The 27,615-nt window shown below is 38.3% G+C and overlaps 1 protein-coding gene across 1 annotated transcript in view; it reads left to right on the forward strand.

Annotated features, from left to right (window-relative positions):
• LOC124613098 (PHD finger protein rhinoceros) overlaps positions 1 to 27,615 on the forward strand; it is a 246,420-nt gene that overhangs the window by 175,715 nt on the left and 43,090 nt on the right. The window contains exons 16-18 of the mRNA XM_047141692.1: positions 9,530 to 9,674; positions 14,220 to 14,734; positions 26,905 to 27,504. Of these exons, the coding sequence (XP_046997648.1) occupies positions 9,530 to 9,674; positions 14,220 to 14,734; positions 26,905 to 27,504 (1,260 nt within the window). The remainder of the gene's footprint in view (positions 1 to 9,529; positions 9,675 to 14,219; positions 14,735 to 26,904; positions 27,505 to 27,615) is intronic.

Genomic DNA, 27,615 nt, shown 5'->3' on the forward strand with positions numbered 1-27,615 from the left:
TCCATGTCCAAGTCCAACCCTGATGAAGGAGGTTGCAATGAAGATGTGGTGCAGGCTGCGATGGATGCGGCAGCAGTGGAGGTGTTGACTGCGGAGCGTGGGAGGCGGGGTCCAGCCTCAGCCTTCGACAAAAGAAGGGGCACCCACAGTAGAGAAGACAGTTGTAAAGGCACCGGCAGCAGTGACGGAGAATGTAAGGCCACTGGGCACAGTGTAGGAGACAGATAGGTAGGCAGAGGATGCTAGGGTGATGGAGGCACTCCCAGTGCACAGCTGCTCATGTGAGGTCATAGCTGGTTAAAGTGTCACGACAACCTACCCTCAGCAGTGTAGATGACGCAGAGTCATCGGCCATGGTGACTCTCGATGATACTGCACCGGCACCCATTTCAGTCAGTGGCCAAAACTGTGAGCCCAAACAACTGTTCAACACCCGGAAAGTTGTGGAGCTGGTGTCAGCAGATGTCCTGGCATTGGCTAAAGCAGATGTAGCAGAGTCTAGCACTGATAGCCATGCAACAAGTCTACTGGATCTTTATGTCCAACAGGGGTAAACCTATAAGAACTGAGAAACCAATCAAGAGCCATTTCGGGGACACATCCGAAACCTATTTCTTCATTTGAGTCTTAAATGTTCATACTAGTAGTTTTGCTTCCTAGTTTGAATGTGGATGGAAAAGAGGAGCCGTAACTTGATGAACATCACTTTTTTTTATAGAAATCTTCAAATTCCCGAGATACGACTGGGGGCCATTGTCCATAACTAATATATACAGAAAACCTTACATTGCAAAAATTGTTTGCAGAGCTACAATTGTTGTCACTGCAGAAGTACACACTGTACCACATCTGGAAACTTAGAATTTGCGTAAATCGTAAGAAGCTATTAGAAATTCAAAAAAGGTCCCACAAAATGTACAGGAATTCATTCCCAAGGCTGCTATGAAGTTGGCCATGGCGACAAAGATACACAGTGTTGCTGTCTGGTGGGTGGCACACTGTGGACAGGCTGCAACAACTTATACTATTTCCCCATCAATCCCTGGCCAAAAGACATGTCTGCATACTACCACTTTTCTACATGACACATCCCTTGTAATGAACACATAACCTCACACTGATGGGCTGATGGGTCTACAATCTGGGAAGCAGTGTCCTCCCTAGATAAGAGCAGAACTCTATCTCAAACAGAAAGATGGTTTTATAACACAAAATAATTTCTTATAGGGTCAGAAGAAGGGCCTGGAGGCTTATCCAGCCAACCATACTGCACAAAAGAAACAACTTTACACAAAACTGGATCAGTGGCCATTATGGCTGCAATTTTAGTGCTAGTAATAAGAAAACCATGAACAACATTTTTAGTTTTCATGTCTAAATGAAAACAAAGCAGTTCCTCTTTATCAAATTCTGGATCTGGGCAAATTGATGAACGCGATAAGGCGTCAGCCTTTGCATGTTGCATTGTGGGTCAAAAATGTATCTCATAATTGTATCATGACAGGAAAGGAGCCCACCGCTGTGAGTGATGTGTGGTTTTGACTGGCTAGGATGCCAAAGGGTTAAAAAGAGACACCAGTGGTTTGTGGTCTGTGATCAGGTGAAACTTAGACCCGTTTAGGAAAACATTAATTTTTTTTAAGCAAACATAATCACTAAAACTTTTTTCTCTATTTGAGAATAAAGCTGTTTCACTGAATTTAAGGTTTTAGAGGCATATGCAGTCGGGCGTTCTGATCTGTCCATATACTTATGAGCAAGGATGACACCACAGCTGATCTAAGGTGTGCCCGTGGCTTACACATGGTGGTGACCTGGCTGAAAAATGACCTGCAGCTGAGATTTCAACAACTTGAATGCCCAGTCACAAGCCAGGGACCTTCGGAAAGGAACATCTTTATATAATAATGCATGGAGTGGTTGCGCCACAGTAGCAGCACCCGGCATGAATTTGTGGTAGTATGTAATTTTGCCTAAAAATGCTTGTAATTTCTTGACAGACATGGAGTGTGGCAACGTGACAGTAGCATCTATAATGCTAATGAGCTGCTGATTCTGCATGGTGTCTGTTCTTTCAGATATGTTCAAAAGAACAGACACCATGCATTCATACAATAATATATAATAAATAATTAATAGAGGGTTGAAAAAATTGTGTCTTGTCCAAATTGTACTTTAAACCTGCAGCCTCTAAAACAAAAATGGAGCACACAGGTTCTGCAAATGTCCCTCTGTGGAGGTGCCAGACGCTAGTGTGTCATCTAAATAGATGATGTAGCCTGGAACTTTTGCAATGAGTCGCTCTAAAAATAGGCGAAAAATAGCTGGTGCACTTGTCACACTGAAAGGTAAAAACTGGTATTGATAAAGCCCAAATGGTGTATTGATAACTAGAAAATGTTTAGATTCCTAGTATAGCAGCAGCTGTAAATATGCATCTGCTAAGACAGTCTTTGAAAAATAGTGGCGTCCCAATAATTTTGCTAGCAGCTCATCAGGACATGGTAAAGGATACGTATCAATGGTTGACTGGCCATTAATTGATTTTGTTAAACCATTGCAAAGGTGTAATTTACCTGTAGAAATACCATCACCAGTGGTGTTGACCATTCACTGAAAGAAATAGGTTGAATAACATAAAGGGATTGAAGATGGTCTAATTCTGCTTTCAGTTCAACTTGTTAGTTACCAGCACTGGGTGGGCCTGGAAAAAACAGATGCAAGCAGACTATTTCATCATAATGTGAGCCTAACATTCTGTTGCATTACCCATTCCTGGAGAAAATAAACAGGAAAATTTGGCACAGAGAGCACCTAACTGTTGATATGGAACTTGATCAGAAACCAAATGCACTTCGTCATCGATGGAGAATCCAAATAGTTTAAAAGAGTCCAAACCAAACAGATTTACAGTGTAAGTGTTTCACATAACTAGGAATTATAAAGAACAACGACAGCCTTGTAAGTCACAGCTGCAGAAATCTGTTCAGTGTATAACTTACTTGGAAACACCATGACTGCTGACACACTGTTCACATCCATGTTCCTTTCATCCTGGGAGGGGTGGGAGGAACTGATTTCTTAAATTTACAGGCTTCTATCTGACTACCTGCAGCCCATGAAACTTCAAATGACGGAGCTATGTTTAATATTTCCATAAGCATGGGATTTACACACTTTGGAACCCACTATCGAACTTCCCTTGTAGGAGCAAGACGTACAATTGCATCTTGAACCATTTGACTCACATGGCTACCTTATAACATTTGTCACAAAATTATGATGATGACTGTCCATGTAGTTCTGTGCGCATGCTCTGTATAACTGTTGTGGCAAGGGTAAAACTCCATATAAGCAGCAATAATGTGAGTATATTGACAGTAATGGGTAGAAAGAATCTTGATAGGTAGAAAGAAACTCATACATCTGATCATAGAAAGACTTGAAGGTTCTTGTAAGGGCCAAGCTGACACAACAGCTGATACACATGAGGTGAGATAAAAAAAAAAGTGCCTTCCACAAGTTTATTCCTCTTACCCCAGTTGCACGGAAATGTTGTCGCAGGCATTTTCCATAAGTGCCCCAGTCTCCTGCCATGCAGGGAACAGCAGCGAATATGTTGTTGGCGGGGCTGCATGTTGTGCTGATGTAGTCGTAGTAACTGTCAGCACGTGCTGTTGCATGAGAGGAAAATTAATAACTGCCTCCACGGAAATTAAACTCAAAGGACCAATGACTAAAGTAGAAAATGCAGAGTCGAATCCCATTCTCATCGCCAAAGTGATCTGACCCAAGAACACTGAAACTTTAGCACATGAGAAAGCTTAAACACACAAGAGACAAGCACATACAACAGACAACACAGAAGTGGCTGGAAGAGGCTTGTGCTGTAGCCTATAAAGGCTGAGGCAGCTAAGTCATAACACCCCTAGGTATCTCCCCAACCGTAATAGATACAACGATGCTGTTTGGGCAGTGAAATTCAGGGACACGAGCTACTTGCATACATCACATTTTATGTTTGTGCAATTTTTATTACAGAGATATGAGGCCATCTTTGGTTTTTTTAAATGGAACCCTATGTTAAATATTATCATAACATGATCGGCTTAAAAAGACGGTTTTAAATATGTGTATGTCGTAATATTTAGGCAAATAGTTTTTGAGACACAGATGTGTTCTCATAGCGTGTTCATCCTTCGAAACGGTGTTGTCCGGTGCGACCTTTCCTGTTGTGTAGAGTACATGAAACGTTGTTCGTCCTTCGAAGCAGTGTTGTCCAATGTGACCTTTCCTGTTCTGTAGAGTACATGAAATGTCGCGAGTCCCGACAATAGTAAGACATACTGCGATATTTTGTGCAAAAATTAACTGATGATGTCATGCAAATGTTATTCAGTTATTTGACAACTGTGATACCAAAATAGTAGACAACATATAGTATTAAAATACTACAAGATGTTAATACATTTTAAGTAACATAAATACAAATGTAAATGAGGAGGCCCTTATTGGATACAATTATTTCATACATATTTGTTTTTTATTTGAAAATATTTACTATTGATCACAATACAAAGCAAATACACACAAAGATACAAAATACATACTGTACTTGATACAAAACTTTACTGAAGCATGTGCTCAAAATGCTTCCCCTCTGCTGCAAAGCACATTTGTAGTCGCCGTTCGAATGATTTGTAAATGGCTGCGAGTGTGTCACATGAGATGTCAGTGCACGCATCGATGATATGTTGCTTCATATCATCTGACGTAGTTGGTATTTGAGCATACACTTTATGTTTGATTGCTCCCCACATAAAAAAATCAAGAGGGGTCAAATCAGAAGACCGGGCTGGCCACTTCACTTCAGCAAGTTGTCCTATCCAACAATCCGGGAACTTTTCATTTAACAGCTCTGTAGCCACATGGGAAGAGTGAGCAGGACAGCCATCATGTTGGAACCACATGCACTGACGCATAGTTAGTGGTACCTCTTCCAGCAAAATGGGCAGAACTTTGGGCACGAACTGTGCAGGCAACTGGTATATTTTGTGATCTGTCAAAGGCATTTGACTGTGTAAATCACAATATCCTTTTAAGTAAACTAGAATATTATAGTGTAACAGGAAATGCTGCAAAATGGTTCAAATCTTATATCTCTGGCAGGAAACAAAGGGTGTTATTAGGAAAGAGACATGTATCAAGCTATCAGGCATCATCCAACTGGGAACTAATTACATGTGGGGTCCCACAAGGTTCCATTTTGGGGCCCTTACTTTTTCTTGTGTATATCAATGACCTTTCATCAGTAACATTACCAGATGCCAAGTTTGTTTTGTTTGCTGATGATACAAACATTGCAATAAATAGCAAATCAAGTGTAGTCTTAGAAAGATCAGCCAATAAAATATTTGTAGACATTAATCACTGGTTCCTAGCCAATTCTTTGTCACTAAACTTTGAAAAAACACACTACATGCAGTTCAGAACTTGTAAGGGGTGTCCCAAGAGTATATGTCTAACATATGATGACAAGAAGATAGAAGAAGTGGACGGTGTTAAATTCTTGGGATTACAGCTTGATAATAAATTCAACTGGGAAGAGCACACCACAGAACTGCTGAAGCGTCTTAACAAATCTCTGTTTGCAATGCGAATTTTGTCAGACATAGGGGATATAAAAATGAAAAAGCTGGCATACTATGCTTACTTTCATTCCATAATGTCATATGGGATTATTTTCTGGGGTAATTCATCAAGCCAAGCTAAAGTTTTCCGGGCACAAAAACGTGCAGTAAGAATTATATGTGGTGTGAACTCAAGAACATCCTGCAGAAGCCTGTTTAGGGAACTAGGGATACTAACTACAGCTTCCCAATATATTTATTCCTTAATGAAATTTGTCATTAAAAATATATCACTTTTTCAAACCAACAGCTCAATTCATGGAATCAATACTAGAAATAAGAATAATCTTCACAAGGATTTAAAGTCACTTAGTCTTGTACAAAAAGGTGTGCATTATTCAGGAACACACATTTTCAATAACTTACCAGCAGCCATAAAAAGCTTAACAACCAATGAAATTCAGTTTAAGAGAAGCCTAAAGGATTTATTGGTGGCCAACTCCTTCTACTCCATTGATGAATTTCTGAGGAAAACCAACTGATTTGTATATAAGTACAACATAACTTCTGCACAATTTCAGTGCAGTAATGTGTTCACTGAAAATTTGTGTGTGTGTGTGTGTGTGTGTGTGTGTGTGTGTGTGTGTGTAAGTATAATCTAACTTCTGCACCATTTCAGTGCAGTAATGTGTTCATTGTAAATAAGTATTACAGTAGTTGTATTACATGTTTCTTACCTTATAAATAAATATAAAACTTTTTTATTTTAAATTCAGTGCAATAGTATTTGTAAAATGACTCTTAGTGTTCATTAAAAAATGACGATCATTCCACTTGGGACCTGTGGAATGGTACATTAGCTTATTTGTTTTAGTTTAAATATTTGTCATGTGTTGTTTTTTTCTGACATGTTCCACATCCTGGAGGACCTCCTCACTACGGATCAATTGGAATGAAAGTAAATCTAATCTAATCTAATCATAGTTATTTGCCATTTAGTATACCCAGAGTGACATACGGCTCCACAATGACTTTTGCGATGATGCCACACCACACATTAACACTTCACGGTTGCTGATGCTGTACCTGTCGTAGCAAATGAGGTTTCTCTATTGACCAGTCATGCATATTTTGCAAATTCACATTATCGTGGTTGGTGAAAGTCGCTCCATCAGTAAAAAGCACCTGTTGAAAAAACGTTGGATCGTCTTGTAGGCCCTGCAGAGCAAGCCAGCAAAATTCCTGGCGCCATTCGAAATCCACACTGGAGAGTGCTTGATGTAATGAGAGGTGAAAAGGGTGAAATCTATGTTGGTGCAATATTCGTGGGACGCCTCTCTGACTTACACCACATTCCGAGATGATACGTTGTGACGAAACAGTAGGTCGTTATGCGCCAATGCTAGAACGTCCACTTCATGTACCTCGCCAGTTGCAGCTTTCTGCCTTGTCCTCTGTATGGCATTCCATGATCCCGATTCAATAGTTTCTTGCAAATGTGTGCAAGAAGCTGGCAAGCAGGACGCTCACGATCAGGATACAGCTCTCCATATTGCTTTATTGCTCTAACAGCATTTCTTCTGCTTTCACCATACACTAGAAGCATATCTAACTTTTCTTCGTTGGTGTACATGTCTGCTCCAAGTAATTGTGACGGAAATGTGATGTCTCATTACCCCAGCAGCACATTTATACCCTTCTCTCCAGCTACCTCGTGCGTCACCTTGCGGCATTATCTAGAAGCAGGAAAACAATGCCTTCCCTGTTAAGTTCCTCAGTGGTCAACAGGAAAGGGTGCATTGGACAACGCTGCTTCGAAGGACAAACACAATACGAGAACATATCTGTGTCTCAAAAACTATTCACCTAAATATTATGATATACACATATTTGAAACCATCTTTGTAAGCCCATCACATTACGCTAAAATTTAACATAGGGTTCCATTTAAAAAATTCAAAGATGGTGACATATCTCTGTAATGAAAACTAGCACAAACATGAAATGTGATGTATTTAAGTAGCCCCTGTCCCAGCAGTTCACTGTCCAAATGGCATCTTTGTATCTATTACGGTTGGGGAGATTCAAGGGGTGTTATGACTTAGCTGCCCTCATCCTGTCTAGTCATCAGTTCTAACATGGGGTGCAGCCAGTAGACTGTGTACGTAACTGCTGTAGTACTAGCAGGTGAAGTGGCCTCTAGTGGCTGAATCAAGCACAATCTTCCGCATAAACTATGAAAACTGCGCACACACAAATTTGGTAGTTATAGCAGTTTTTATTCCGCAAGGGAAACTCCCCATCACACACCCCTCAGATTTAATTTTAAGATCACCCAGTGGATAGTCCGTCAAAAACTGAACACAGATCAAGTGTGAAACTGGGCAGAAGTCACACTGAACTGTGAAAAAAAAAGCAAAATAGAAACATTGAATGGTCCAAGCGTGAGGTGTGCAGCATCAAGCGAATTTGAGTAGTCGCATTGTTGTGGTTATGTGGACCCTGAGCTGGAGTGCGATGGGGGAGGTCCATGTTCAGATCTCCCTCGTGCCTTCTTCTGTCCGCCTCACTAACCCCCACTATATTCAAATTTGTGTCTGTGTCATAGGTAATGTCTGTTTGCAACAGCAAGGTGTAAGGAAGGGATGTCCAGACATATGTACATCCTATTTTTTCTATACAATACCTCATGTTATGAGTCTTGCATTTCATTTTGGAAGTTTTGACTCTTGAATTCCTTTATTGTAACATGGTTCACACCCGTTTAATTGTTGTTTTCATTTCTGTCAGAGGTGTATGCAGCATCTCGCCTGCTCTAACAATTTGTCATTTTTTCTTCCGATGGTAATGTGTTCCAATGTATAATACGATAGTTATCAAGACCACGGAAGAACAGACATGTCAGTGGCCTGTCGGGAAGTTCATAATTTTGTGAGGAAAAAAAAGGGGAGGGGAGGCAGGTGGGAGGTAGGGTTGAACACAGATCTCCCGCTTTGAGTCCAACACTGTGATCACACAAACATGATGCCATAGTTCTTGCGATTCAGTGATGTTGCTTGGACCGTTCACTGTTTCTATTTTGCTTCTTTTTTCACAGTTCAGTACACCTTCTGCCTGTTTTCGTGCTTCATCTGTATTCAGTTTGTGATGGACAATATACTGGTCCATTTTACCAGTAAGTTTGAGTGGAGTGCAATGGGGAGTTTCCCTATGATGTCAAAATGTTGGTGAAATTGGAAATTACACCTATCTTTATTGCTGCAGTATATTTCTGTGACCATAAGTTTTCGAGTGTTGCAACACGTTTAACAGGTTCACAAAGTAACTAAAAAACATTTAAGAAACATGATACAGAATTGAGCCCTATCGTACTGTCTTAGACTACAATCTTTTTCAAAAGGCGCAGATTCTAAAAATGCATAAATGACATTTGAACAGTTAGAAATCTCTCTGATTGCTGTTATTAGTGTTACTATGTTTTGCGTCTAAGTCATTTTGTAGTGCTATAATTTATTTCATGAACTAGGAAATTTATAGCAGCAATCGAAATAGGGTTAAACCTTTATTGCCCCATGAAGTGGGTATTGCAATGAACTTTTATCTCAGAGTTATGCAAAGCAGGGAAAAAATCTAATTTTGTGCTTGCCACACATTTAACTTTTTTTATAATTTTTTATTCCAATATGTGTAGTATTTCTACAGAGTTTCCTTGCAAATTTCTGAGTTTTTGCACTAAAATAAATGCTGTTGCATTGGCAGACTTGTTTTTTAAGGATGGCTAGCCAAAATTTATTTTAAAAATCTGTTAGTGTATATCCACTGTTGTGTTAGGTATACCTTTCTGTTCTTGATAATTTTCAGTATAAAAGATGATAACAGAATTTCATTTTGCACATCAGGTTGCAGGTCCAAAACCACCAGATGATGTCCCTCCCATGGCTCCATGTGGGGCTGCTTTCACATCCTCTTCACACAACATGGCTCTTACTGCAGCCATGGTTTCACCACCACCACATACAAGCAGTTACAACGGTACATACTCTGGTTTGTCAATCAGTTTTTTACGTATCTATTTTTTATCATGCATTACTGCCATGAAGTAGAAATTTTAAGTTTTGATCACAAAATTTGTTTATTTCTTTTCAATAGGTGTTGATGATATAGAGACATTTATGTGCATCATTCTGAAAAAGAAACTTGAATTTTTAGTATCAGTTTTTATTTGTACTCATAGTGCACAAAGATTAATCCTTTCACTGCTACAGATGAGCTCTTTGCATTCCATGCTGAGATGCTTTTGTTATAACTATACTGTTTGCCAAATGCCTGTGCTGAAAGACACCATTCTGGCCTAAGTGAAGTACTTATCATTCAATTTTTCAAAAACTGTTAAGTGAAACAGTTTGATTTTAGCACATTGTACAGTCTGATACCTTTGCTCATTAAAGAACTGAATATCTTTTCATTATCCATCATTCTTACTGCGCTGCATCATAATTAAGTAAAACATTGTCTGTTCTAGAGACCACATTCCGGCCAGTATGAAATACTTATCTTTTGATTTTTCGAAAAATTTTTGGTAAAAAAGTTTGATATTTGTACATCTTACAGCCTGATATCTTTCCTCACTAAAGAACTGAATTTCTTTTCATTATGTCATACTTACTGCGCTGCATCAAATTGGGTAAATTTTTGCATGAAAATTCAAAGAGTTTGCAGATGTAAAAAAGCTTTGCACACAGTTAGATTTTAGCTCATAAATTGCAATAAATGAAACCTACGTAAGATCAAAATTTTATTTAAATTGAGAGCAGAATAATGTCTCATTTCGTTCCTGAGTTGTTGGGTTTCATATCTGAAAGACAGTCGTGCACATTGCAAATCTTGTGGATCATAGCAATTGTCCTACCCAAGATATCAAAACGAGGTTTTCTGCAAATGATAGCACACAGTGAGGCAAATATGTTGTATATGATAAATACTTGAAACTGTTTTATTCATTGAGATTTGGGAGTAACTCATCCACAGCAGTGAGAGACCAGCAGCTCAGGGTGCAGTCAGACTTCTGTAGCACTGTAGAAAAGTACAACTGGTACCCATGTAAATACCCACAGCACTTGGGGAATGCTGTAGCATGATATGTATTCACGACCACAGTGGAAATGGTTTAAGTAGTCAATATTTTTTAATTTCAGTAGTAATTGCTTCTTCTAATTTCATTATAGTTGTTCTTTATTCATGTATGTCATTTCTTATGATGAAGTAAAGAGCAAGGACCATCAAAATTATGGTAGGTAGATGCTTTTTTTTGTTTCAGTTACAACTTTGTCGGATTTACATATTCCATAGCTTTCTGGCCTTGTAACATTGGCCAATGTGGTTACTTTGAGTGGCTGAAAGCCATGGGAAACTATAATCATATTATTTTCCTAGGATGTGCAGTTCTACATGTTTTAATAACAATGATATCTTCCTCAGCCAAATATTCTAGTCACAAAATAGTTTCTCGTTTGGATCACTGGGCGAGAACAATTCTGGAGGATGTTGTCATGAGAAAAAAACAGATCTGGTGTTTGGCAAATTGGAATATGAAACATTGATCCTTATAATCCGGTAGGTAGGTTAGAGAATTTGAAAAAGGAAATATGCAGTGACAGGAAGAATAGAATTTCTTATTAGTTGTGCACAGGTTAACAACACCAAATCAAATAGGAATAATTTAGGAATGGTTGTGGAATAAAAAGTTGTTGCTAATGTTGTCATGGAATACAATCGTACATTCCAAAGTTATCTGTATTGAAAGATTATCTACGACTTGTACAGAAGCCGTATTACAGTTAAAAGAGTTGAACATTAAAGGGAGGCAGTAATTGAGAAGGACACGAGACAGCTTTGTAGCCTTGCAAAGAAAAACTCTGAAAAGGAATAAAATGTTCATGGAGAAAAAATAATAACTTTGATGATGATTTTGTAATTCTATCAGAGACAGCAAAGGACCTGGAAGAGTAGCTTAAGGCAATAGATAGAGTCTTGAAAAACGATTGTTAGATAAACATCATCAAAAACGAAATAAAGATGGTGGAATCTTATAGGAGGTGACGCTAAGGAAAGATGATAAGGAAGAGAGACATTGAAAGTAACAGATGAGTTTTGCCATTTGACTAGCAAAATAATAGATCACTATAGAAGTAAAGAAGAAACAAAATCAAACTTGCAATAACAGTAAAATCTTTTCAAAAAAGAGATTTATTTAAACTTCTCCTTTGAATCTAAGTGTTAGGGAATAGAAGCTTTTGAAATGTGGTGCTACAGAAGAATGGTGAAGAGTAGGTGGATGTATTTGATAGCTATTGAAGAGGTACCAAATCAGACTGATGAAACTGATAGCAAAACTAGGCTGCAAGGAGGGATCGGTTGCTAGGACACATCGTGAGCCATCAAGGAATTGTCAGTTTTGTATTGGGAGAGGGGGAGGTAAAAATTGTAGATGGGGCTCAAACTTTGGCTACAGGAAGCATGTTCAAGTGGCTGTAAGTTGCAGTAATTAATACTGTATTTTTGTAGAGTTGAAGAGGCTTGCAGGGGATATGCCATAATGGAGTACTGCATCGAACCAGAGTTCATATTGAAGACCACAATAATAACTCATATTTCTCAGGCTTGACAGAAATTAAGGTTATAAGAAAGTAAAGATACAAGCTTAATGAAATGAAAAAGTGTTTAGCTATTCCTTGTAATATTTATATAAAACTAGAAGCCTCACACTCTTTAGCACTATGTGTCTATAGCTGGCCGACTTGTGTATTATATGTAGTGATGTGCACAAATTTCCTCATGAATCAGTCTATCTGTTAGTGGAAACTGAATCAAAATCCCTACAGTAGTTCCTGAGAGTCGCCCGAATCTACAGGCAGAATTATACAATGGTAAAAATAAATGTTGCATATTGTTTTATTGTCAGCTAGCTGCATTGCCCAGGTATGTATCAGTTTTATCTTCTATCAGCCCATCTTCTCCTCCTCTTTGTATTTGTTGGCTTTCCCTAGTGTTCAAAATTGAAGGAGTACCTGGGTGTAAGGACATTATCATTTGATGATAATGAGTTTCAGGTGAAATTGATAGTACTTTGAATAAAATATCTTATACCCAAACTCAAAAAATCTGTGGGCGTAGATAGTTAGTACGTGAAATATTTTCTCTGCTTTCTGTATTTACATTCTCAATAATAGGTCATAATTTTCATTCTTTCAACTCTTCATAACTACATATTATTAATGGAATTGTGTTTGGTTCTCTAATTAGTATTTAATATATTTACAAGAAAATATGTTGTTTAAAACTGTTGAATTCTAGTTAATTATAATAATAAAATTATTCACTTAAGAAAATAGCAAAATTACAAGTTGTTATTAATAGATAAAAAGTTGTGGGCTGCCTATGACTGTAAATTCTAGGTTAGGAATATATTTTATTAATAATACTCCATCTTCAGTCACAATAATTTTATTTTCTAACTACGAACGCACTGTGCAGCTACAATTCCATTTGCAAGGAACATGTAGGATAATGGGCATTAAAGCTGCAGCAGATATTACACACAATATATTTATACAGTCCTTGAAAATGGAGTTGCAACATCAAAATACATTAGACAGTAGTTAAAAAATAAAAATGTAGTGACTGAAGTTGAAATATTATTAATAAACACATCCCTAATCAAAAATTACAAGACACCAAAAGGCTGGCCATTACATTATGAGGCAAGATTCCAGTACTGCTAATGTGCACATTAAAAGTAGAAAAAAGTATTCCTAACTTTCCTGAACTATTAATCCCTTCATCAGGAAGGAGAAATGCATAGATTTGAGGAGGGCCAGGTGACATAGCGCTTAGCTAGAGAGGGAGTTGTGAGGACGAAGAGGGAGTTGTTGGAGAGAGTAGAACTTGTTTTAATTCTGTTTATGTGCAATGATGAGGGACAAATCTGCTTTTTCTTTCTTTATGTATTTCTTTCTTTCTTTACAGAGCATTTGTTTGTTTTATTATGTGTTTCTACAATTTATTTGTACTCTTTTCCTTTCTTTAAAAAAAAAACTGATAAGCATGTGAATATTTCCACTCATCATCTAAAATGTAAGCAACAAAGTCAACATACTAAAAATTTTATCACCTTGCATGTTTCACAAATGGAGTGGAGAAATAAAATTACTGAAAATGAAGGGTCCCTCAGTGATATATGCTGGATAAAAGTTCTCATATTGTACTGTTTTCTTTGCTTGTAGTCAGTATGGTTAGGATTTAAACTGTTACTATAGTCATATAATTGAATGGCTTGTATCAAAACTACTGTTTCAGCATCAACTACATAAATATACACATAAAAGGTTGAGCAGTCACACATAATTGTAGTAATATTTCAGAGTTACAGTTTTATTTTAAGTTAACTGAAACATACATATTTGCAACATATATTCTGATATAAAATTTACAAATAAACAATTTAATAGCTGCAGGGTTGCTGTCTTCTTCCTCCTCCCAACCATATTGTGAAAGTTTAATTAAATGAGCTTTCATTTTGTATGACTGCAGTGACATCTCCTGCAGTGATGCCTGAGGCTCCACTTACCCCAGCAGCAACATTTGCATCTCCTGTTGTGCCACCAGCCGTCGCAACAACGGTACCTCCTACTAGCCAGCCGCAGCAGCAGCAACCACCACAGTTGCATGCTCCACCAACACCTGCACCAACACCAACTCCAACGCCTGTTTCTACTCCAGCTCCTGTGCCAACGGCTGTTTCAGAAACAAAGCCTGCTCCTGCAGGAAAGCGATCCCCCGCAAAACCAACACGGACTTCTGCACGGTTCATTAGCCAACAGCAACAACAGCAGCAGCAACAACAACAACAGCAACAAGTGCAGAAATCACCTGCAGGCAAATCACCAAGAGAAAGTGGTTCTACTAGTGCGACTGGACGGCCAGGACGAGGTCGAGGGGATGGGGGAGGCCGAAGAGGGCGTGGAAACAGCCGAGGGCGAGCTGGGAGTTTCATTCGTGGAGGACGAGGATCAAGGGGGCGAGCCCGTTCTCATCATCATTATCAGGTAATATTCCGTTTCAACTTTCAAAATTGCTGTTGCAATAGAGTTATAAGAGAAGGAAATGATTCTTCTACAATAGTTACGTAAAAGTAAGTGTAGAATGTGCATCCCAGAGCTTCTGATGTGCTGCACTGCTCCAACAGTGAAGTATGTCTGCAGAAGCAGGAAGAGATCTTACTACGTTCTTTCCTTCACAGTTGCCGCACCTTGTCGCTAGTGTAACACAATAGGGTGAAGATCTTATATTACAGCCTTGCTTTGATTAGAAAGGTACATTCATGTTCTGCATGCTATAAACAGGTACTGATAGAAATACAGGAGCATTCAGAGTGTGACACATACACATCAACAAAACTGAACTTTTACCTGGATAATTAAACTATATCTATCATTGTTAGAATATTTAGACTTCAATTCCTAATTTTTAAATTCATATAAAAGGGTTTATACACACTGGGACACCTGGGAAGTCTTGGAAAAACCCGGAAATTTTTTAGGATTCTGGAAATTTTTCATTGTTGTAGTTTTCACTTAAGTTTTGTAACTCTGACTGGTAAGAACTGACACTCTAACAGAATTTTACTTTAGTCCACTACTTCAGAATAATACGGCAGCAATAAAACGTAAATTAGAGAATAATGCCAAAATAAAACTTCAGTTGCAAACAAAATGCACCGTTTACAACAACAAAACACAGTGCACACACAAGTGTCTGTCTGCAACAAAATATGTCAAAGACTATGCAATCATTCATAACAGCAAACTGCTGTCAGTGCAGCTTTCTCATGAGCCTCGCTTTGATGAACATGATGTCACAGCTGTTTACATTTCTAACAGGTCGCTGGAAAATATTGTGAATGATGGTTTGGGAAGCATTACTTTTGAAGTAAATTTCCTTTTACACAAGATGAATTATGTTACATGTGAGATTGTGCGATGAATTTCTTAAATCATGCAGCATTAGACTCTGATTCAAAACTTAATATTGGGGACCAATCACTTAAAAAAGTTTCAGACCTAAAAGCCCAGCCATGTATGCCATTACTTAAAATTTTACTGGCACATTTGTGTTTGATATAACTTAAAGCGTAACACATGCTAAAAGAAGCCAGGTTTCAAGGCTATATTTTTTATATTTGTTTTAGTTCTTCCATAGATTACAAATCATGCAATAATGATGGCAAAAAGTATAATTATCCTTTAAAAAGAAAAGTGCGAAGTGAGTTCTTGAGCAATTTCTCATGGAATTGACTTTAATATGGAAAAATGTAAGTGCTTGATGGAACATATATTCAGCTAGGTAACCTACTAAATATTTGTGCACAGCAGTGAAATATATAATTGTGCTTGTCATAAATATTCAATCAAAGATATTTCTAAAACACATTCTTTTTTTCGTTTCCTAAAGTGCCAAAAAGTACTACGCCAATGTATAAAACCATCACCAAAGGATTGATAAGTTTTACAGCTCTCAGGGAAAGTAGATTGTCCCTTAACATGGAAAAAAAAGTACTTTCACATGGGACAAAATGTATAAAGTATTACACTCCCAGAAAAAGTTCTGTCAACACTGTGTGTTGTGTATGTAAGAGCTTGCTTGCTCTTCTGCAAAGTTGGTGCTGCTGTCCTTTGTAAGAATACTTTTGTGAGAGAAGACAAAATAATATAAAAATTAGTACCAATATATGATATAGTTAGTTCAAATCTGTGATCTCTGGAAAAGGGGACCGAGCGAGGTGGCGCAGTAGTTAGCACACTGGACTCACATTTGGGAGGACACTGATCAAACCCACATCCGGCCATCCCGATTTAGGTTTTCCGTGATTTACCTAAATCGCTTCAGACAAATGCCCGGATGGTTCCTGTGAAAGGGCACGGCCAGTTTCCTTCCCCATCCTTTCCTAATCCAAGCTTGTGCTCCATCTGTAATGATCTCGTTGTTGATGGGGCGTTAAAAACTAATCTCCTCCTCCTCCTCTAGAAAAGGTTACATTTCAGAAACTGCTTTAATGGAAGGAGGTGCACCACTGTATGCAGAAACCAGTCAGCTACATGTAGTTAAAGAAAGGCAAATATATCGTACCTTCGTTTTAAGCGTGATAATTTAATTGTGTAAAAGGATATACATTCTATTGCAACAGAAAAATTTGGGGAAGGAGTATTATATAACTTTTACATAGGGAGAGGAATAATTTGTTTTATTTTGTATTCCGTTTCATTGTGATTTTTCTGGCTGTTTCAGAGCTACTTTTGCCAACTTTGTACTATTTATTGCCAACTTCAGTATTATTCTCTGACTTTTTAAAGCAATATTTACATTAAGTCTAGTTAATTAAAGAAAAATAATTCTGTGACCATACACTTGAATGTTTTTCAAAAGAATGTATTGTCATAAATTCAAAGTTCTTCTTTGCGGCATAATGTCACCTATCCATTAACACTTCACTGAAGTGCCACCAGGAGTCTGCATTTGAATGTGGAAGACAAACTGCTTTCGGCACAACAGCAGGCATTTGACAGTGGAGACGTAGACATCTCAAGGTGTTGTGTATTCTGCTGGATATTAGCATCATTCATGCATGATATTTCAACAACATGACTCGTTATCTTCATCAGGTATCATGCATTATGTTTTGACAATGTGACTTGTTATCTTCATCAGGTTCTACTTGAGTCTTGCAAAAAATGATGCTGATATCTGGTGGGATACCTGACACCTCTCAAAGTCAACAGATTGTCACAAAAGTCTGAAAAATTATAGCGTCCACATTTCCTGCTGACATGGAAATTTGCTTTTCCACTAAATTGTGGAGGACTTTGCATTCTTTCAGAATGTTTACAATGCTGAAATCTGCCATTTTTAGGTATACGTAACACTCTCTTTGCTATGTAAATAATCGTAGGACTAAAGGTAACAAATCACTAAACAAGCTGACTACACTGTGTTGCCACTGTAGCTCAACTGGACTCAGGGGTTGTGTGTGATGGAGTAGTGGGAAGAAATATGGGGAGTGGGAGGAAGGATTAGGGAATGGCGGTTGACAGCAAAATGAAGACGTCTCAGATGTACACAATAGGAATGTTGCACCATTGAGCTCTCTCTGTCTGCAGTCAGGGAGAATGATGCACAGCACATAGTGATGCAGAGAAGGGAAATGAGAGAAGGGATAGAACGCAGGAACAGGGAACCTGCAGAGAGGAGGAGTTGAGTGCAGGCTGAGTGAAGTTAGGGTCGTGTAGGTGGATGGGGGTCAATCATTAGGAGAAGTGAGGGCAGGAGATTATGGGTTCAAAGGAAGTGTTGTAAGAATAAGTACAATCTTTGTAACTCAGAGAAGATTGATGTATGGTGGGAAGGAGGGGCAGAATCCAGATGGCATTAGTTGCGAAACAACCATGGAAATTAGCATGTTGTGCTTCACTCTGCCCTTGGCCACAATTTTTAATGGCTATTCACTAAAGTGGACAGCTGGGTGAAGACACAAGAAATGTTCTATATATTTGCATCCCTCTAATTCTCCATGTATCCTCAGAAACACCCCCCCCCCCCCCCCCTCTCATCACACAGTATCATCCTGAACTAGAACTACTGAAATATATCCTCCATCAGGCAACTACTTATCATCAGGCCCACAAATTATGAATATTATGCCTACAATCATTCTTACCCCTCCCAAACAATGGAAAATCCACACACATGACTGTAGTCTCAGGCATATGAGGCCTCAGATTCCCAAGACTACAGTCATGCATGTGTGAGTTTGTTGTCTAATTTTGATGAAGGCCTTACTGGCCGAAAGCTATATTTGTGACAGTCTCTGTGTTGTGCCTATCTGTGATACAGCATCTCCACTATATTTATGGTAAGTAGCAACTTTCTTTTTTACAATATTGTTATCCCCGCCCCAAAGTACTTCATGCTGCTCACCCAGTCTAAAAAGTATCCTAGTCCATTATGATACACCTATTCCAGAGACATCTGTCAACCTGAATGAACATCCACACAGTTGCAGAACATTCTACTGGACACACCACACACAAGTGCAATGACTGCTTCACAGTGCATGCCATCTGGATGCTTTCTCCTAACACCAACTTCTCTTAATATCTTCAAACCCATTCAACTTGAAATAGAAGTAATAGTTTTATGTGCTGACATCACATTGCCCAAAACCTCTGCAAAATACTCATATAAAAGACTTGCAGAGATCTTTAATGCATTCTACTGTTTTAACCACATATTTTCAAGCTGTTGTTGCCTTGAGTTCAAAGACTGGTTTAATGCAGCTCTCCATGCTCTTCTATCCAATGCAAGCCTCTTTATTTCTGAATAACTACTGCAAACTACATATGTCTGATCCTGCTTACTGTTTGTTGTTTGGTGTAGCTCACCATGCTACTTTATTCAGTGCAAGCCTCTTCATCTTTGAATAACTACTGCAATCTACAGATGTTTGAACTTGCTTACTGTGTTCTTATCATTATCAACCGGTACAATTTTTACATGCCACACTTTCCTTCAGTACTAAATTGATCATTCCTTGATGTCTCAGAATGTATTCTATCAACTGATCCCTTCTTTTACTCAAGTTGTGCCACTTTTTTCCCCCCAATTCAGTTCAGCACCCCCCCCCCCCCCCCCCCAAAAAAAATTTGTTACACATCCTGCTAACTTAATCTCCAGCATACTTCTGTAGCACCACATTTCAAGACTTTCTATTCTCTTCTTGTTTGAACTGCTTATTGTCCATGTTTCACTGCCATACATGGCTGTGCTCCAGACACATGCTTTCAGAAAAGACTTCTGAACACTCATAATTTAGCATGCTGCCTATGCAGTATGCTTCTTGCTCCTATCAGCCAGTCACAGCACAGGACACATGGTATCACACATATATCTTTCTGGGGTACAACAGAACATTGACACTATTAGGTTTTTTCCTGATATTATTTTTACTAATCATGGTGTGATTTTGAAGCTCTAACAGTCAGCCATGTTTGCAGCCTAAAATATGGGAATTCTTGACTTCCTGTTATGAAAATAACTGTTCTTTCTAACGCCAAGACACGTTTCAACATGTTTATGTTTCACAGAAAAAGAAGGAAACGCTTCTTTACTCCTATTGTAATTCAGTTGTTTTACAGTTTGTTATGATTGCTCAATATCAGTGGAAGTTCTGAATGGTAAATACTGACATTAATTCTTCTATCTGTTGTGTCTGTGGAAAATATAATTCCTCATCTGTTCTGTATTTGTTGCAGTTATAACATACCTCTTAATCTCATTTTCACAGCACATTTTTCCTGCGGGACATTTGCTATATTTTGTAAAAAGAAAATCGGTTTGGGGGTTTACACAAAGATTCAATTACCAGGTGTACCGGTATGAAGTGAGTGCTTTTTTATGAAAATAAAACACTAATTTTGAATTGAAAAGTAAAACCATTTTATTCAAACTACTGACCATTGCTTTCTATACATTTTGACCACCTTTCTGGCAATTTGTGGACACCACGCCAATAGAAATGCTCGTCTTTTGAAGCAAATCAATCAGACACCCAATTTTCGACTTCTTCGTAGGAATCGAAGTGTTCCTCAGCCAATCCGTGTCCCATTGATGAAAACAAATGGTAGTCGGAAGGGGCCAAGTCTGGTGAGTACAGCGGGTGGGGTAGCAGCTCCCAGCCAAGTGTTTTGATTGTATCCTGAACCAGTTTTGCTTTGTGTGCAGGTGCATTGTTGTGTGAAAAAATTACTTTACCATGTCTTCTGGCCCATTCTGGTCTTTTTTTGATCAATGCATAATTCAAATTGACTGTTTGTTGTCTGTAGCGATTAGTATTCACAGTTTCACCGGGTTTTAGAAGCTCATGATACACCAAACCTTTCTGATCCCACCAAACACAGAGCATTGTCTTCTTGTCGTATCGATCTGGTTTTGCAGTCGATGTTGGTGGTTGTCCTGGATTAACCCACTATTTTTCCCATTTAGGATTCTTAAAATAAATCCATTTTTCATCACCAGTAACAATTCGATGCAAAATTGATTTTCTTTCATGTCTTTGAAGCAAAATTTGACAAATGTTTTTCGTTTTTCCATCTGTCTTTCATTCAATTCATGTGGCACCCATTTTCCACACTTTTGTATCTTCCCCATAGCTTTCAAACGGTCAGAAATTGTTTGTTGTGCAACATTTAGCATTGCTGCCATTTGCTTCTGACTCAAAGTATCATCTCCATCCAATACTGCTAGGAATTCGGCGTCTACGAATTTTTTTGGTGGTCTTCCATGTTCTTCATTTCCTACATCAGAATCATTATTTCCGAACCATTGAAACCATGTTTTGCCTGTTGCTTCTGATAGAGCATGATCACCATATGCCTCGACAAGCATTCGATGCAACTCTGCAGCACCTCCCCCCCCCCCCCACCCCCTTCCAAATGAAAACAAAAAATTAATGCTTTCCGCAAATCATCACTTTCTGGTGCATAATTCGACATTGTTAACATGATGAAAACATATGATGATGTTTGTTCCATGACTTGATGTATACCAAACATCTTTGACAGATGTCATACTAACCAAACAATAACAAATTAAGGCTCGTTCACAACAAATGTTCCCTATCAACACATTTGTATCTTAACGCTCATTTCAAACCGGTACAACCAATTTGTGGGCTGCTCCCCCCCCCCCCCCCTCTCTCTCTCTCTCTCTCTCTCTCTCTCTCTCTCTCTCTCTCTCTCACACACACACACACACACACACACACACACAAACCATCCATATATTCATGTTTCCTGGAACACAATTTTATTGTGAAATGTATTGCTTCTTTACTCCCATGTGCCCTTGTAGATGAATTTCCTCTTGAGAGAGGAAGGGGATTGTGTTCCCTCACAGTGTGTTGATAACCAGTTGCTTACACTGCTGTGTCTCCCCATGTTGGTATTTTAAACATTTTGTGGCAGTGAGCTCAGCAGCTGTGTATGCAAATATATAAAATGTAATAGTCAGCCAACTGGTTTCACATTTTTTTTTTTTAAATACATTAACCAGGTTTTGATAGTTCCAAGACTATCTTCATCACAATGGTAAAAGTTACTTAGAAATATATATACATAAAACAGACACATATGTGAAAATTCACAACCAAAAGCAGAAAACTGTACTTACATAAAAACTTTAAAATGTCAGCAACAGTACTCTCTTAGAAATGACATGTTTGTGTACCATGAGTCAAGAATAAAAATCATAATAAAAAAAGACAGACAAACTGCAGCTAATACTGGCACATGCACGAGAGGCATCCGACTAAATGGCCTATAAGCCGGCATTGCCATTGCAAATAGCTTTATCCACCCATAATTCTCTAAAAAATAATCTTATTCACAATTTGGATTCAACACAGTCTCATTTGCAGAAGTCAGGAGTTTATAAAATTATCTGTGATTCTTGTCCGACCTATTACATAGGACAAACTGGGTGAGGTATATCTGTAAGATTGAGAGAACATCATGTAGGAAAAAAAGGATACTAATATTCATAATTCATCCTTTGTTGACCACTTGTTAATCACGGGCCATAAACCCAAAGAAGTGCAAAATGTCAGTACCCTACACTCCGAGAAAAAAGTCTCAGGCTCGATATCCTTCAAGAATTGCTAATTTTCAAACACCTCTTGCTTCAAGATTGTTTTATTCTTAATGAACAATTACAGTTGTGTAATAAAAACTTCTTTCAAGGATTAGAGCCATTACTTAAATTGCCTAATTTTCGACTTTTTCCTCACAGTAGCATTGGGAATGTCAGTTTTCCTTATCCAACTGTCATTGTCAGTTTTTTTTACTTCATTATAAAGTACCTGTAAAAAGTCTGTGTCTTCTGACTGCATTGCAGCCACATATCAAACAGCTGAGTGCCGACTAGCAAAATAGCATCTTTGACAAGACATATTTTATCAGATGGTCACATACGTATTCTTCAAATAAGGGAAAGGCAGCCACTCACGTATGGCAGATTGACGTGTGGAGCACAGAAACATGACAGAAAACATATTAGTGTGAATGCGTTTTTCTGTCACATGTTTCTGTTCCCCAGTCATTGATCATCTATAGGTGAGTGACAGTCTTCTTCTTATATTACGTATTGCTCCATCCAAGAATTTCCATTATTGTTTCACATTCTAAATTTTGTTCTAAATGGCATCCAGTAGCAAGCATTTGACAGTGTCATACACGTGCAGTGTTTTTTGTTATGTTTTGTGTGCTGTTAGATACATTTTGACCCTTCCTTACATGTGTTGATGGATCTATCACTACTAAATGATTCATTGGAATATGTGATGCAAACAGAGTTTGTACAACAGGAAAATGCTTTACACCATCCTACTTGGTTCTCCAATAAATCTTTCACAACCAGTAGTTGCTACTGCTTCTGTATCTCTACCTTAATCTAATATGTCATGGACTGAATATCTATGTAACTGGTTAACCATAGTTCAGTTTACCAGGTACCACAGTACATTGTCGTCATCCAAAACAAGTGTTTTACATATGCCCTACTAACACGCATTCATTCTTCATTTTCCCAGTTTAAGGATCTGAAAGCTTCCTTAAGGGTAGCTGAGAGTGGTTAACACATGGAAATTCCTTGTTGCCTGAGTCCTCTTTCAATTCTGAATTTTCCATTATGCTGATGAAGTCCAGTGAAACCTACAGTATATTCTACAATGTACCAACACAAATTGAAATATTGCCTTGTTTTTCTAGGGCTGTTAGTGCATGTTTTGCTTTAACTGAATCAAAGACTTCCACAAAATCATAATCTTAAATGGAATGTTTATTCATCCTCATTGCTCCAGTCTGTGATTTTGTTCACGACTTGCATATAGTCCGCTGTACAATATCGATGTTCGTTTGCTTGATTAAAGTACAGTGGTACAATGGAGTTTTTTGTGGTTATATGGAAATAATATTTATGAATATGTGGTGCATTATGGAGAGGATTTCATTTATTGCGAAGTAGAATAATTTTAGTATTGTTCCAGTTTTAGAAAATTGTCTGCCTTTCATTTCTTCAAATCTCAACCGGCTCTTGATACATTATCTGAAATTTATTTCAAAGTGTCATAATTTTTCTTTATAATTATCTGTGCTTGTAAGTTATCTGTTGAACTGTACAAATATTTAAATAAATATTTGTATTCTTTCACAATTTACCACCTAACTTAATAACTTAGATACCTTCCCCCAAACAAGTTTCTGTTTTATTTTCTTAATGCTCTTACTGTTTTCAATCATTTCTATTAACGGATGTTCATTGTACATCCTCACATCAGCTTGAAGGCATTTCTCAATAGTAATGTTTAATTTAGCGTACTTATCACGTTCTGTATAATTTGCTTAAAGGTCCTGACCTCCTCTTTTAATAGCTGCTTTGTTCTGTTTGAGATTTTCTTTCCTTTATCCTTCGTTGTACATACAGCATAAAATGCTGTTTCTTCTTTTTAAGTCCCTATATTGTGCATTTCCTGAGTAGTAGTACCATTGATTAAAGTGTGTTTCAGATTTTCTGCTAGATACATTTCTGGTTTTATGTTTTTTTTATCTGTAACTTACTAGTCTGTGATCACTTGAAACTCTAAAGCGGGTGAGGGTTTGCCAAATTGTGTTCAATTTCTTTTATATTTGATTAGATATAGTCAAATTTATGTTTAAATAACAATGAAAATAACCAGGTATTGATAATATAATCGGATAGATAAAAAAATCTACTCATCAAGTGGCACCAGGAGAATACACGCACAAAAGGCTTTAACTTTCATAATCTTTCAGAGCCAGTGGCTCCTCCTCCCAGCAGTAGAGTTGAAGGTGAAGGAAGACGAGTGAAGGAAAAGGACTGGACAGGTTTAGGGAAAGGGGTACATTTCTTAAATGTACCCCTTCAACTCTTCTGTCTGGAGGAGGAGCCACTGGCTCAGAAAGCTTGTAAAAGTTAAATCCTTTTGTGTGTGTGTTCCCCTGCCGCTGCTAGGTGAACAAATTTATGTTTAGTTTCATTTGATACTTGTCAAGTTTGTTTTTCTGTTTGTGTCTTGTTTAGGTAAAGTTGTTCTTGTCAAATTCTACTGATGAATTACCATCATTTCTGGTCTCATACCCAAAGTTTCGTACTGTAGAACTGTTCATCAGTTTTTGTCATACTTTTGCGTGACATGGCAGTCGGGAATGCAACAGTCCTGCCCAAGGTACACTAGCCTGCCTTGGCAAGAAGAATTGAATAAAACATGTTAACAGTGCTAAATAATGACAGATTTATGCTCACAGCAGTCAATCCAGACCTGTAGTATAGCTAAGATTCACTGGTCATCACTGCCTCTTCACATGTTGGTAACATGACAGTGGAGTTCTCAGTTCTTATTATCATTTAGCAGTCAATCAGTTTTTTATGCGACTCATTGGGTTTCAGTCACTGACTCATTGCACTGTCTTCGGTGTGGATTGGTGACCAGCCTAGCCATATTTTGCTCCAAATAAAGCTGTTTATCAAGATCAACAGAAGTGTGCCAGGAAAGTGTTATACGATCACTGTTGTTCTCTGTGGACATAAATGATGTGGCAGATGGGGTGGGCAGCAATCTGAGGTTGTTTGCTTACAATGCTGTGGTGTATGGTAAGATGTTGAAGTTGAGTGACTCTAGAAAGATTATGACTTAAACAAAATTTCCTGTTGGTGTGATGAATGGCAGATAGCCCTAAATGTGGAAAAATGTAAGTTGATGCAGATGAGTAGGGAGATCAAACTGTAATGTTCATTTACAGTATTACTTGTGACCTGCTTGACACAATCACATCATTTAAATATCTGGCCGTAATGTTGCAAAGTAATATGAAATGGAACGAGCATGTGAGAACCGTGATAGGGAAAATGAATGGTCGACTTTGGTTATATTGGGAGAATTTTAGGAAAGAGTGGTTCTCCTGTAAAGGAGACTGCATATAGGGTGCTTGTGTGACCTGTTCTCGAGTACAGCACAAGTGTTTGGGATCCGTACTGGTCAGATTGAAGGAAGACATCCAAGCAATTCAGAGGCATGCTGCTAGATTTGTTACCAGTAGGTTCAAACAACACGTAATTGTTCAAGAGATGCTTCAGGAACTCAAATGGGAATCCCTGGATGGAAGGCGACATTCTTTTCAAGAAACACTATTGAGAAAATTTAGAGAACCGGCAATTGAAGCTGATTACCGAATGATTCTTCTGCTGCCAAAATACATTGCGCGTAAGGACTACAAAGATAAGATACAAGGAATTAGGGCTCACACGGGAGCATATAGACAGTCGTTTTTCCCTTGCTTTATTTGCATGTGGAACAGGAAAGAAAATGACTAGCAGTGGTACAGCATACCCTCTGCCATGCACTGTACGGTGGCTTGTGGAGCATCTATGTAGATGTACACAGTGCAGTCATCTGGAATTGGAAATTGGCATCTACTCTTCGTAGGTTTCTTAAATCCTCTCTGAGATGTAATTAAGAGCTCTACTTCTTAAAGATCCTTCAAATAAAGAAACCAACTTTGTGATGATTTTGTTACATATTAGCGTACCAACCTGGTGAACATTCAGTGTTGTTTGAGCACCTTGATCAGTTCAGCTGAATTAATTTTGTTGTATAAAACTTTGGTCTAGGATTATTCTAAAGATTTTTTTCTCTCTATCTTTTTTACGGCACTAAGCAGTTATTTGGACAAACTTGTAACTTTTACATGCATTTTACATTTGTTCTCTGTTTTTATTTCATCCATGAATTATGTTAAACATGCTGTTACACAGAGAAGAATTGTCACATATGAGAAACTTTCAAATAACATCTGCAATACATTAAAACCGTGTAGGCCTTCTTTCTCATAGAAATAAGTTGTAATTTTGTACAGCAGGAAAGACAGATCTATTAATGTGAATTCCTTCCATCTCTCATCTCTCTTATTTCCAACTATGGTTTAAAAAAAAAACAAAAAAACACATGGTTTTCTAGCCAGAAGTATGTGACACGAATTTTTTATTCATTTTCTTGTTATTGTTTCATGAATTAGTCTCATAAATATAAAATCCAGTAAGTTCTTTATTTTTCATTTCATTTGTCTTATTGTGTTTTCTGGTGTTGTTGCAGGACTCGAGCATTGCTGCCAGCTGCAACACAATCCACCATAAACTGGCCGGCACTGTGTTTGATCTAGAGTTTGACGATGAGAGTGGCCCGACAGAGGGTGTGGAAAACCTCCGTGACATGCGTGAGAGGCGCCGCTCGTCAGACCATGCTCCTAGTTCGTGTACTACAGGTAGTGGAGTATCACACCATGAACGGACTACACCTGCACTTACACCTACACCTGCAGCACCTCCGCCCCCACCACCAGACCGCAATGTGGTTGCTCCTTTGTTGCCTGGACCTGTAGATATGCGTACCTACAGCTCTTCATACGAAGATCGGTCAACTTTCCGTGACAATCTCTTGGGTGCCTTTGCGTCAGAACCATCTACAGCTGTACCTCATGTGGCAGCCGATTTTGATGAAGAAGTTGAGAACGCATCATTTCATTCAGCACTGTCTGCAAGCCGTACGCCTGCTCCAACACCAAGGCCTTCTGCTGGTACAGTTGCCACTACTGAATCAGGGAGCACTGGAGATACAACTGTGGGTGGTGGCAGTGATACTTCCAGACCATCTGCGCTCTCTGATTCACGTAATCAGCTGAAGGTCAAGATCAAGGTGAGCAAATTCTTCCTCAGAAGGCCTTACATGTCAGCACAAGCATTTATGTTCCTTTCTAGTAATTTTTTTTTCCCAATATTTGGAAATCTTCCCTTTGTGGTGGAAAAT

Source organism: Schistocerca americana, chromosome 4 (genome assembly GCF_021461395.2).
Source record: "Schistocerca americana isolate TAMUIC-IGC-003095 chromosome 4, iqSchAmer2.1, whole genome shotgun sequence".
NCBI lineage: Eukaryota > Metazoa > Arthropoda > Insecta > Orthoptera > Acrididae > Schistocerca > Schistocerca americana.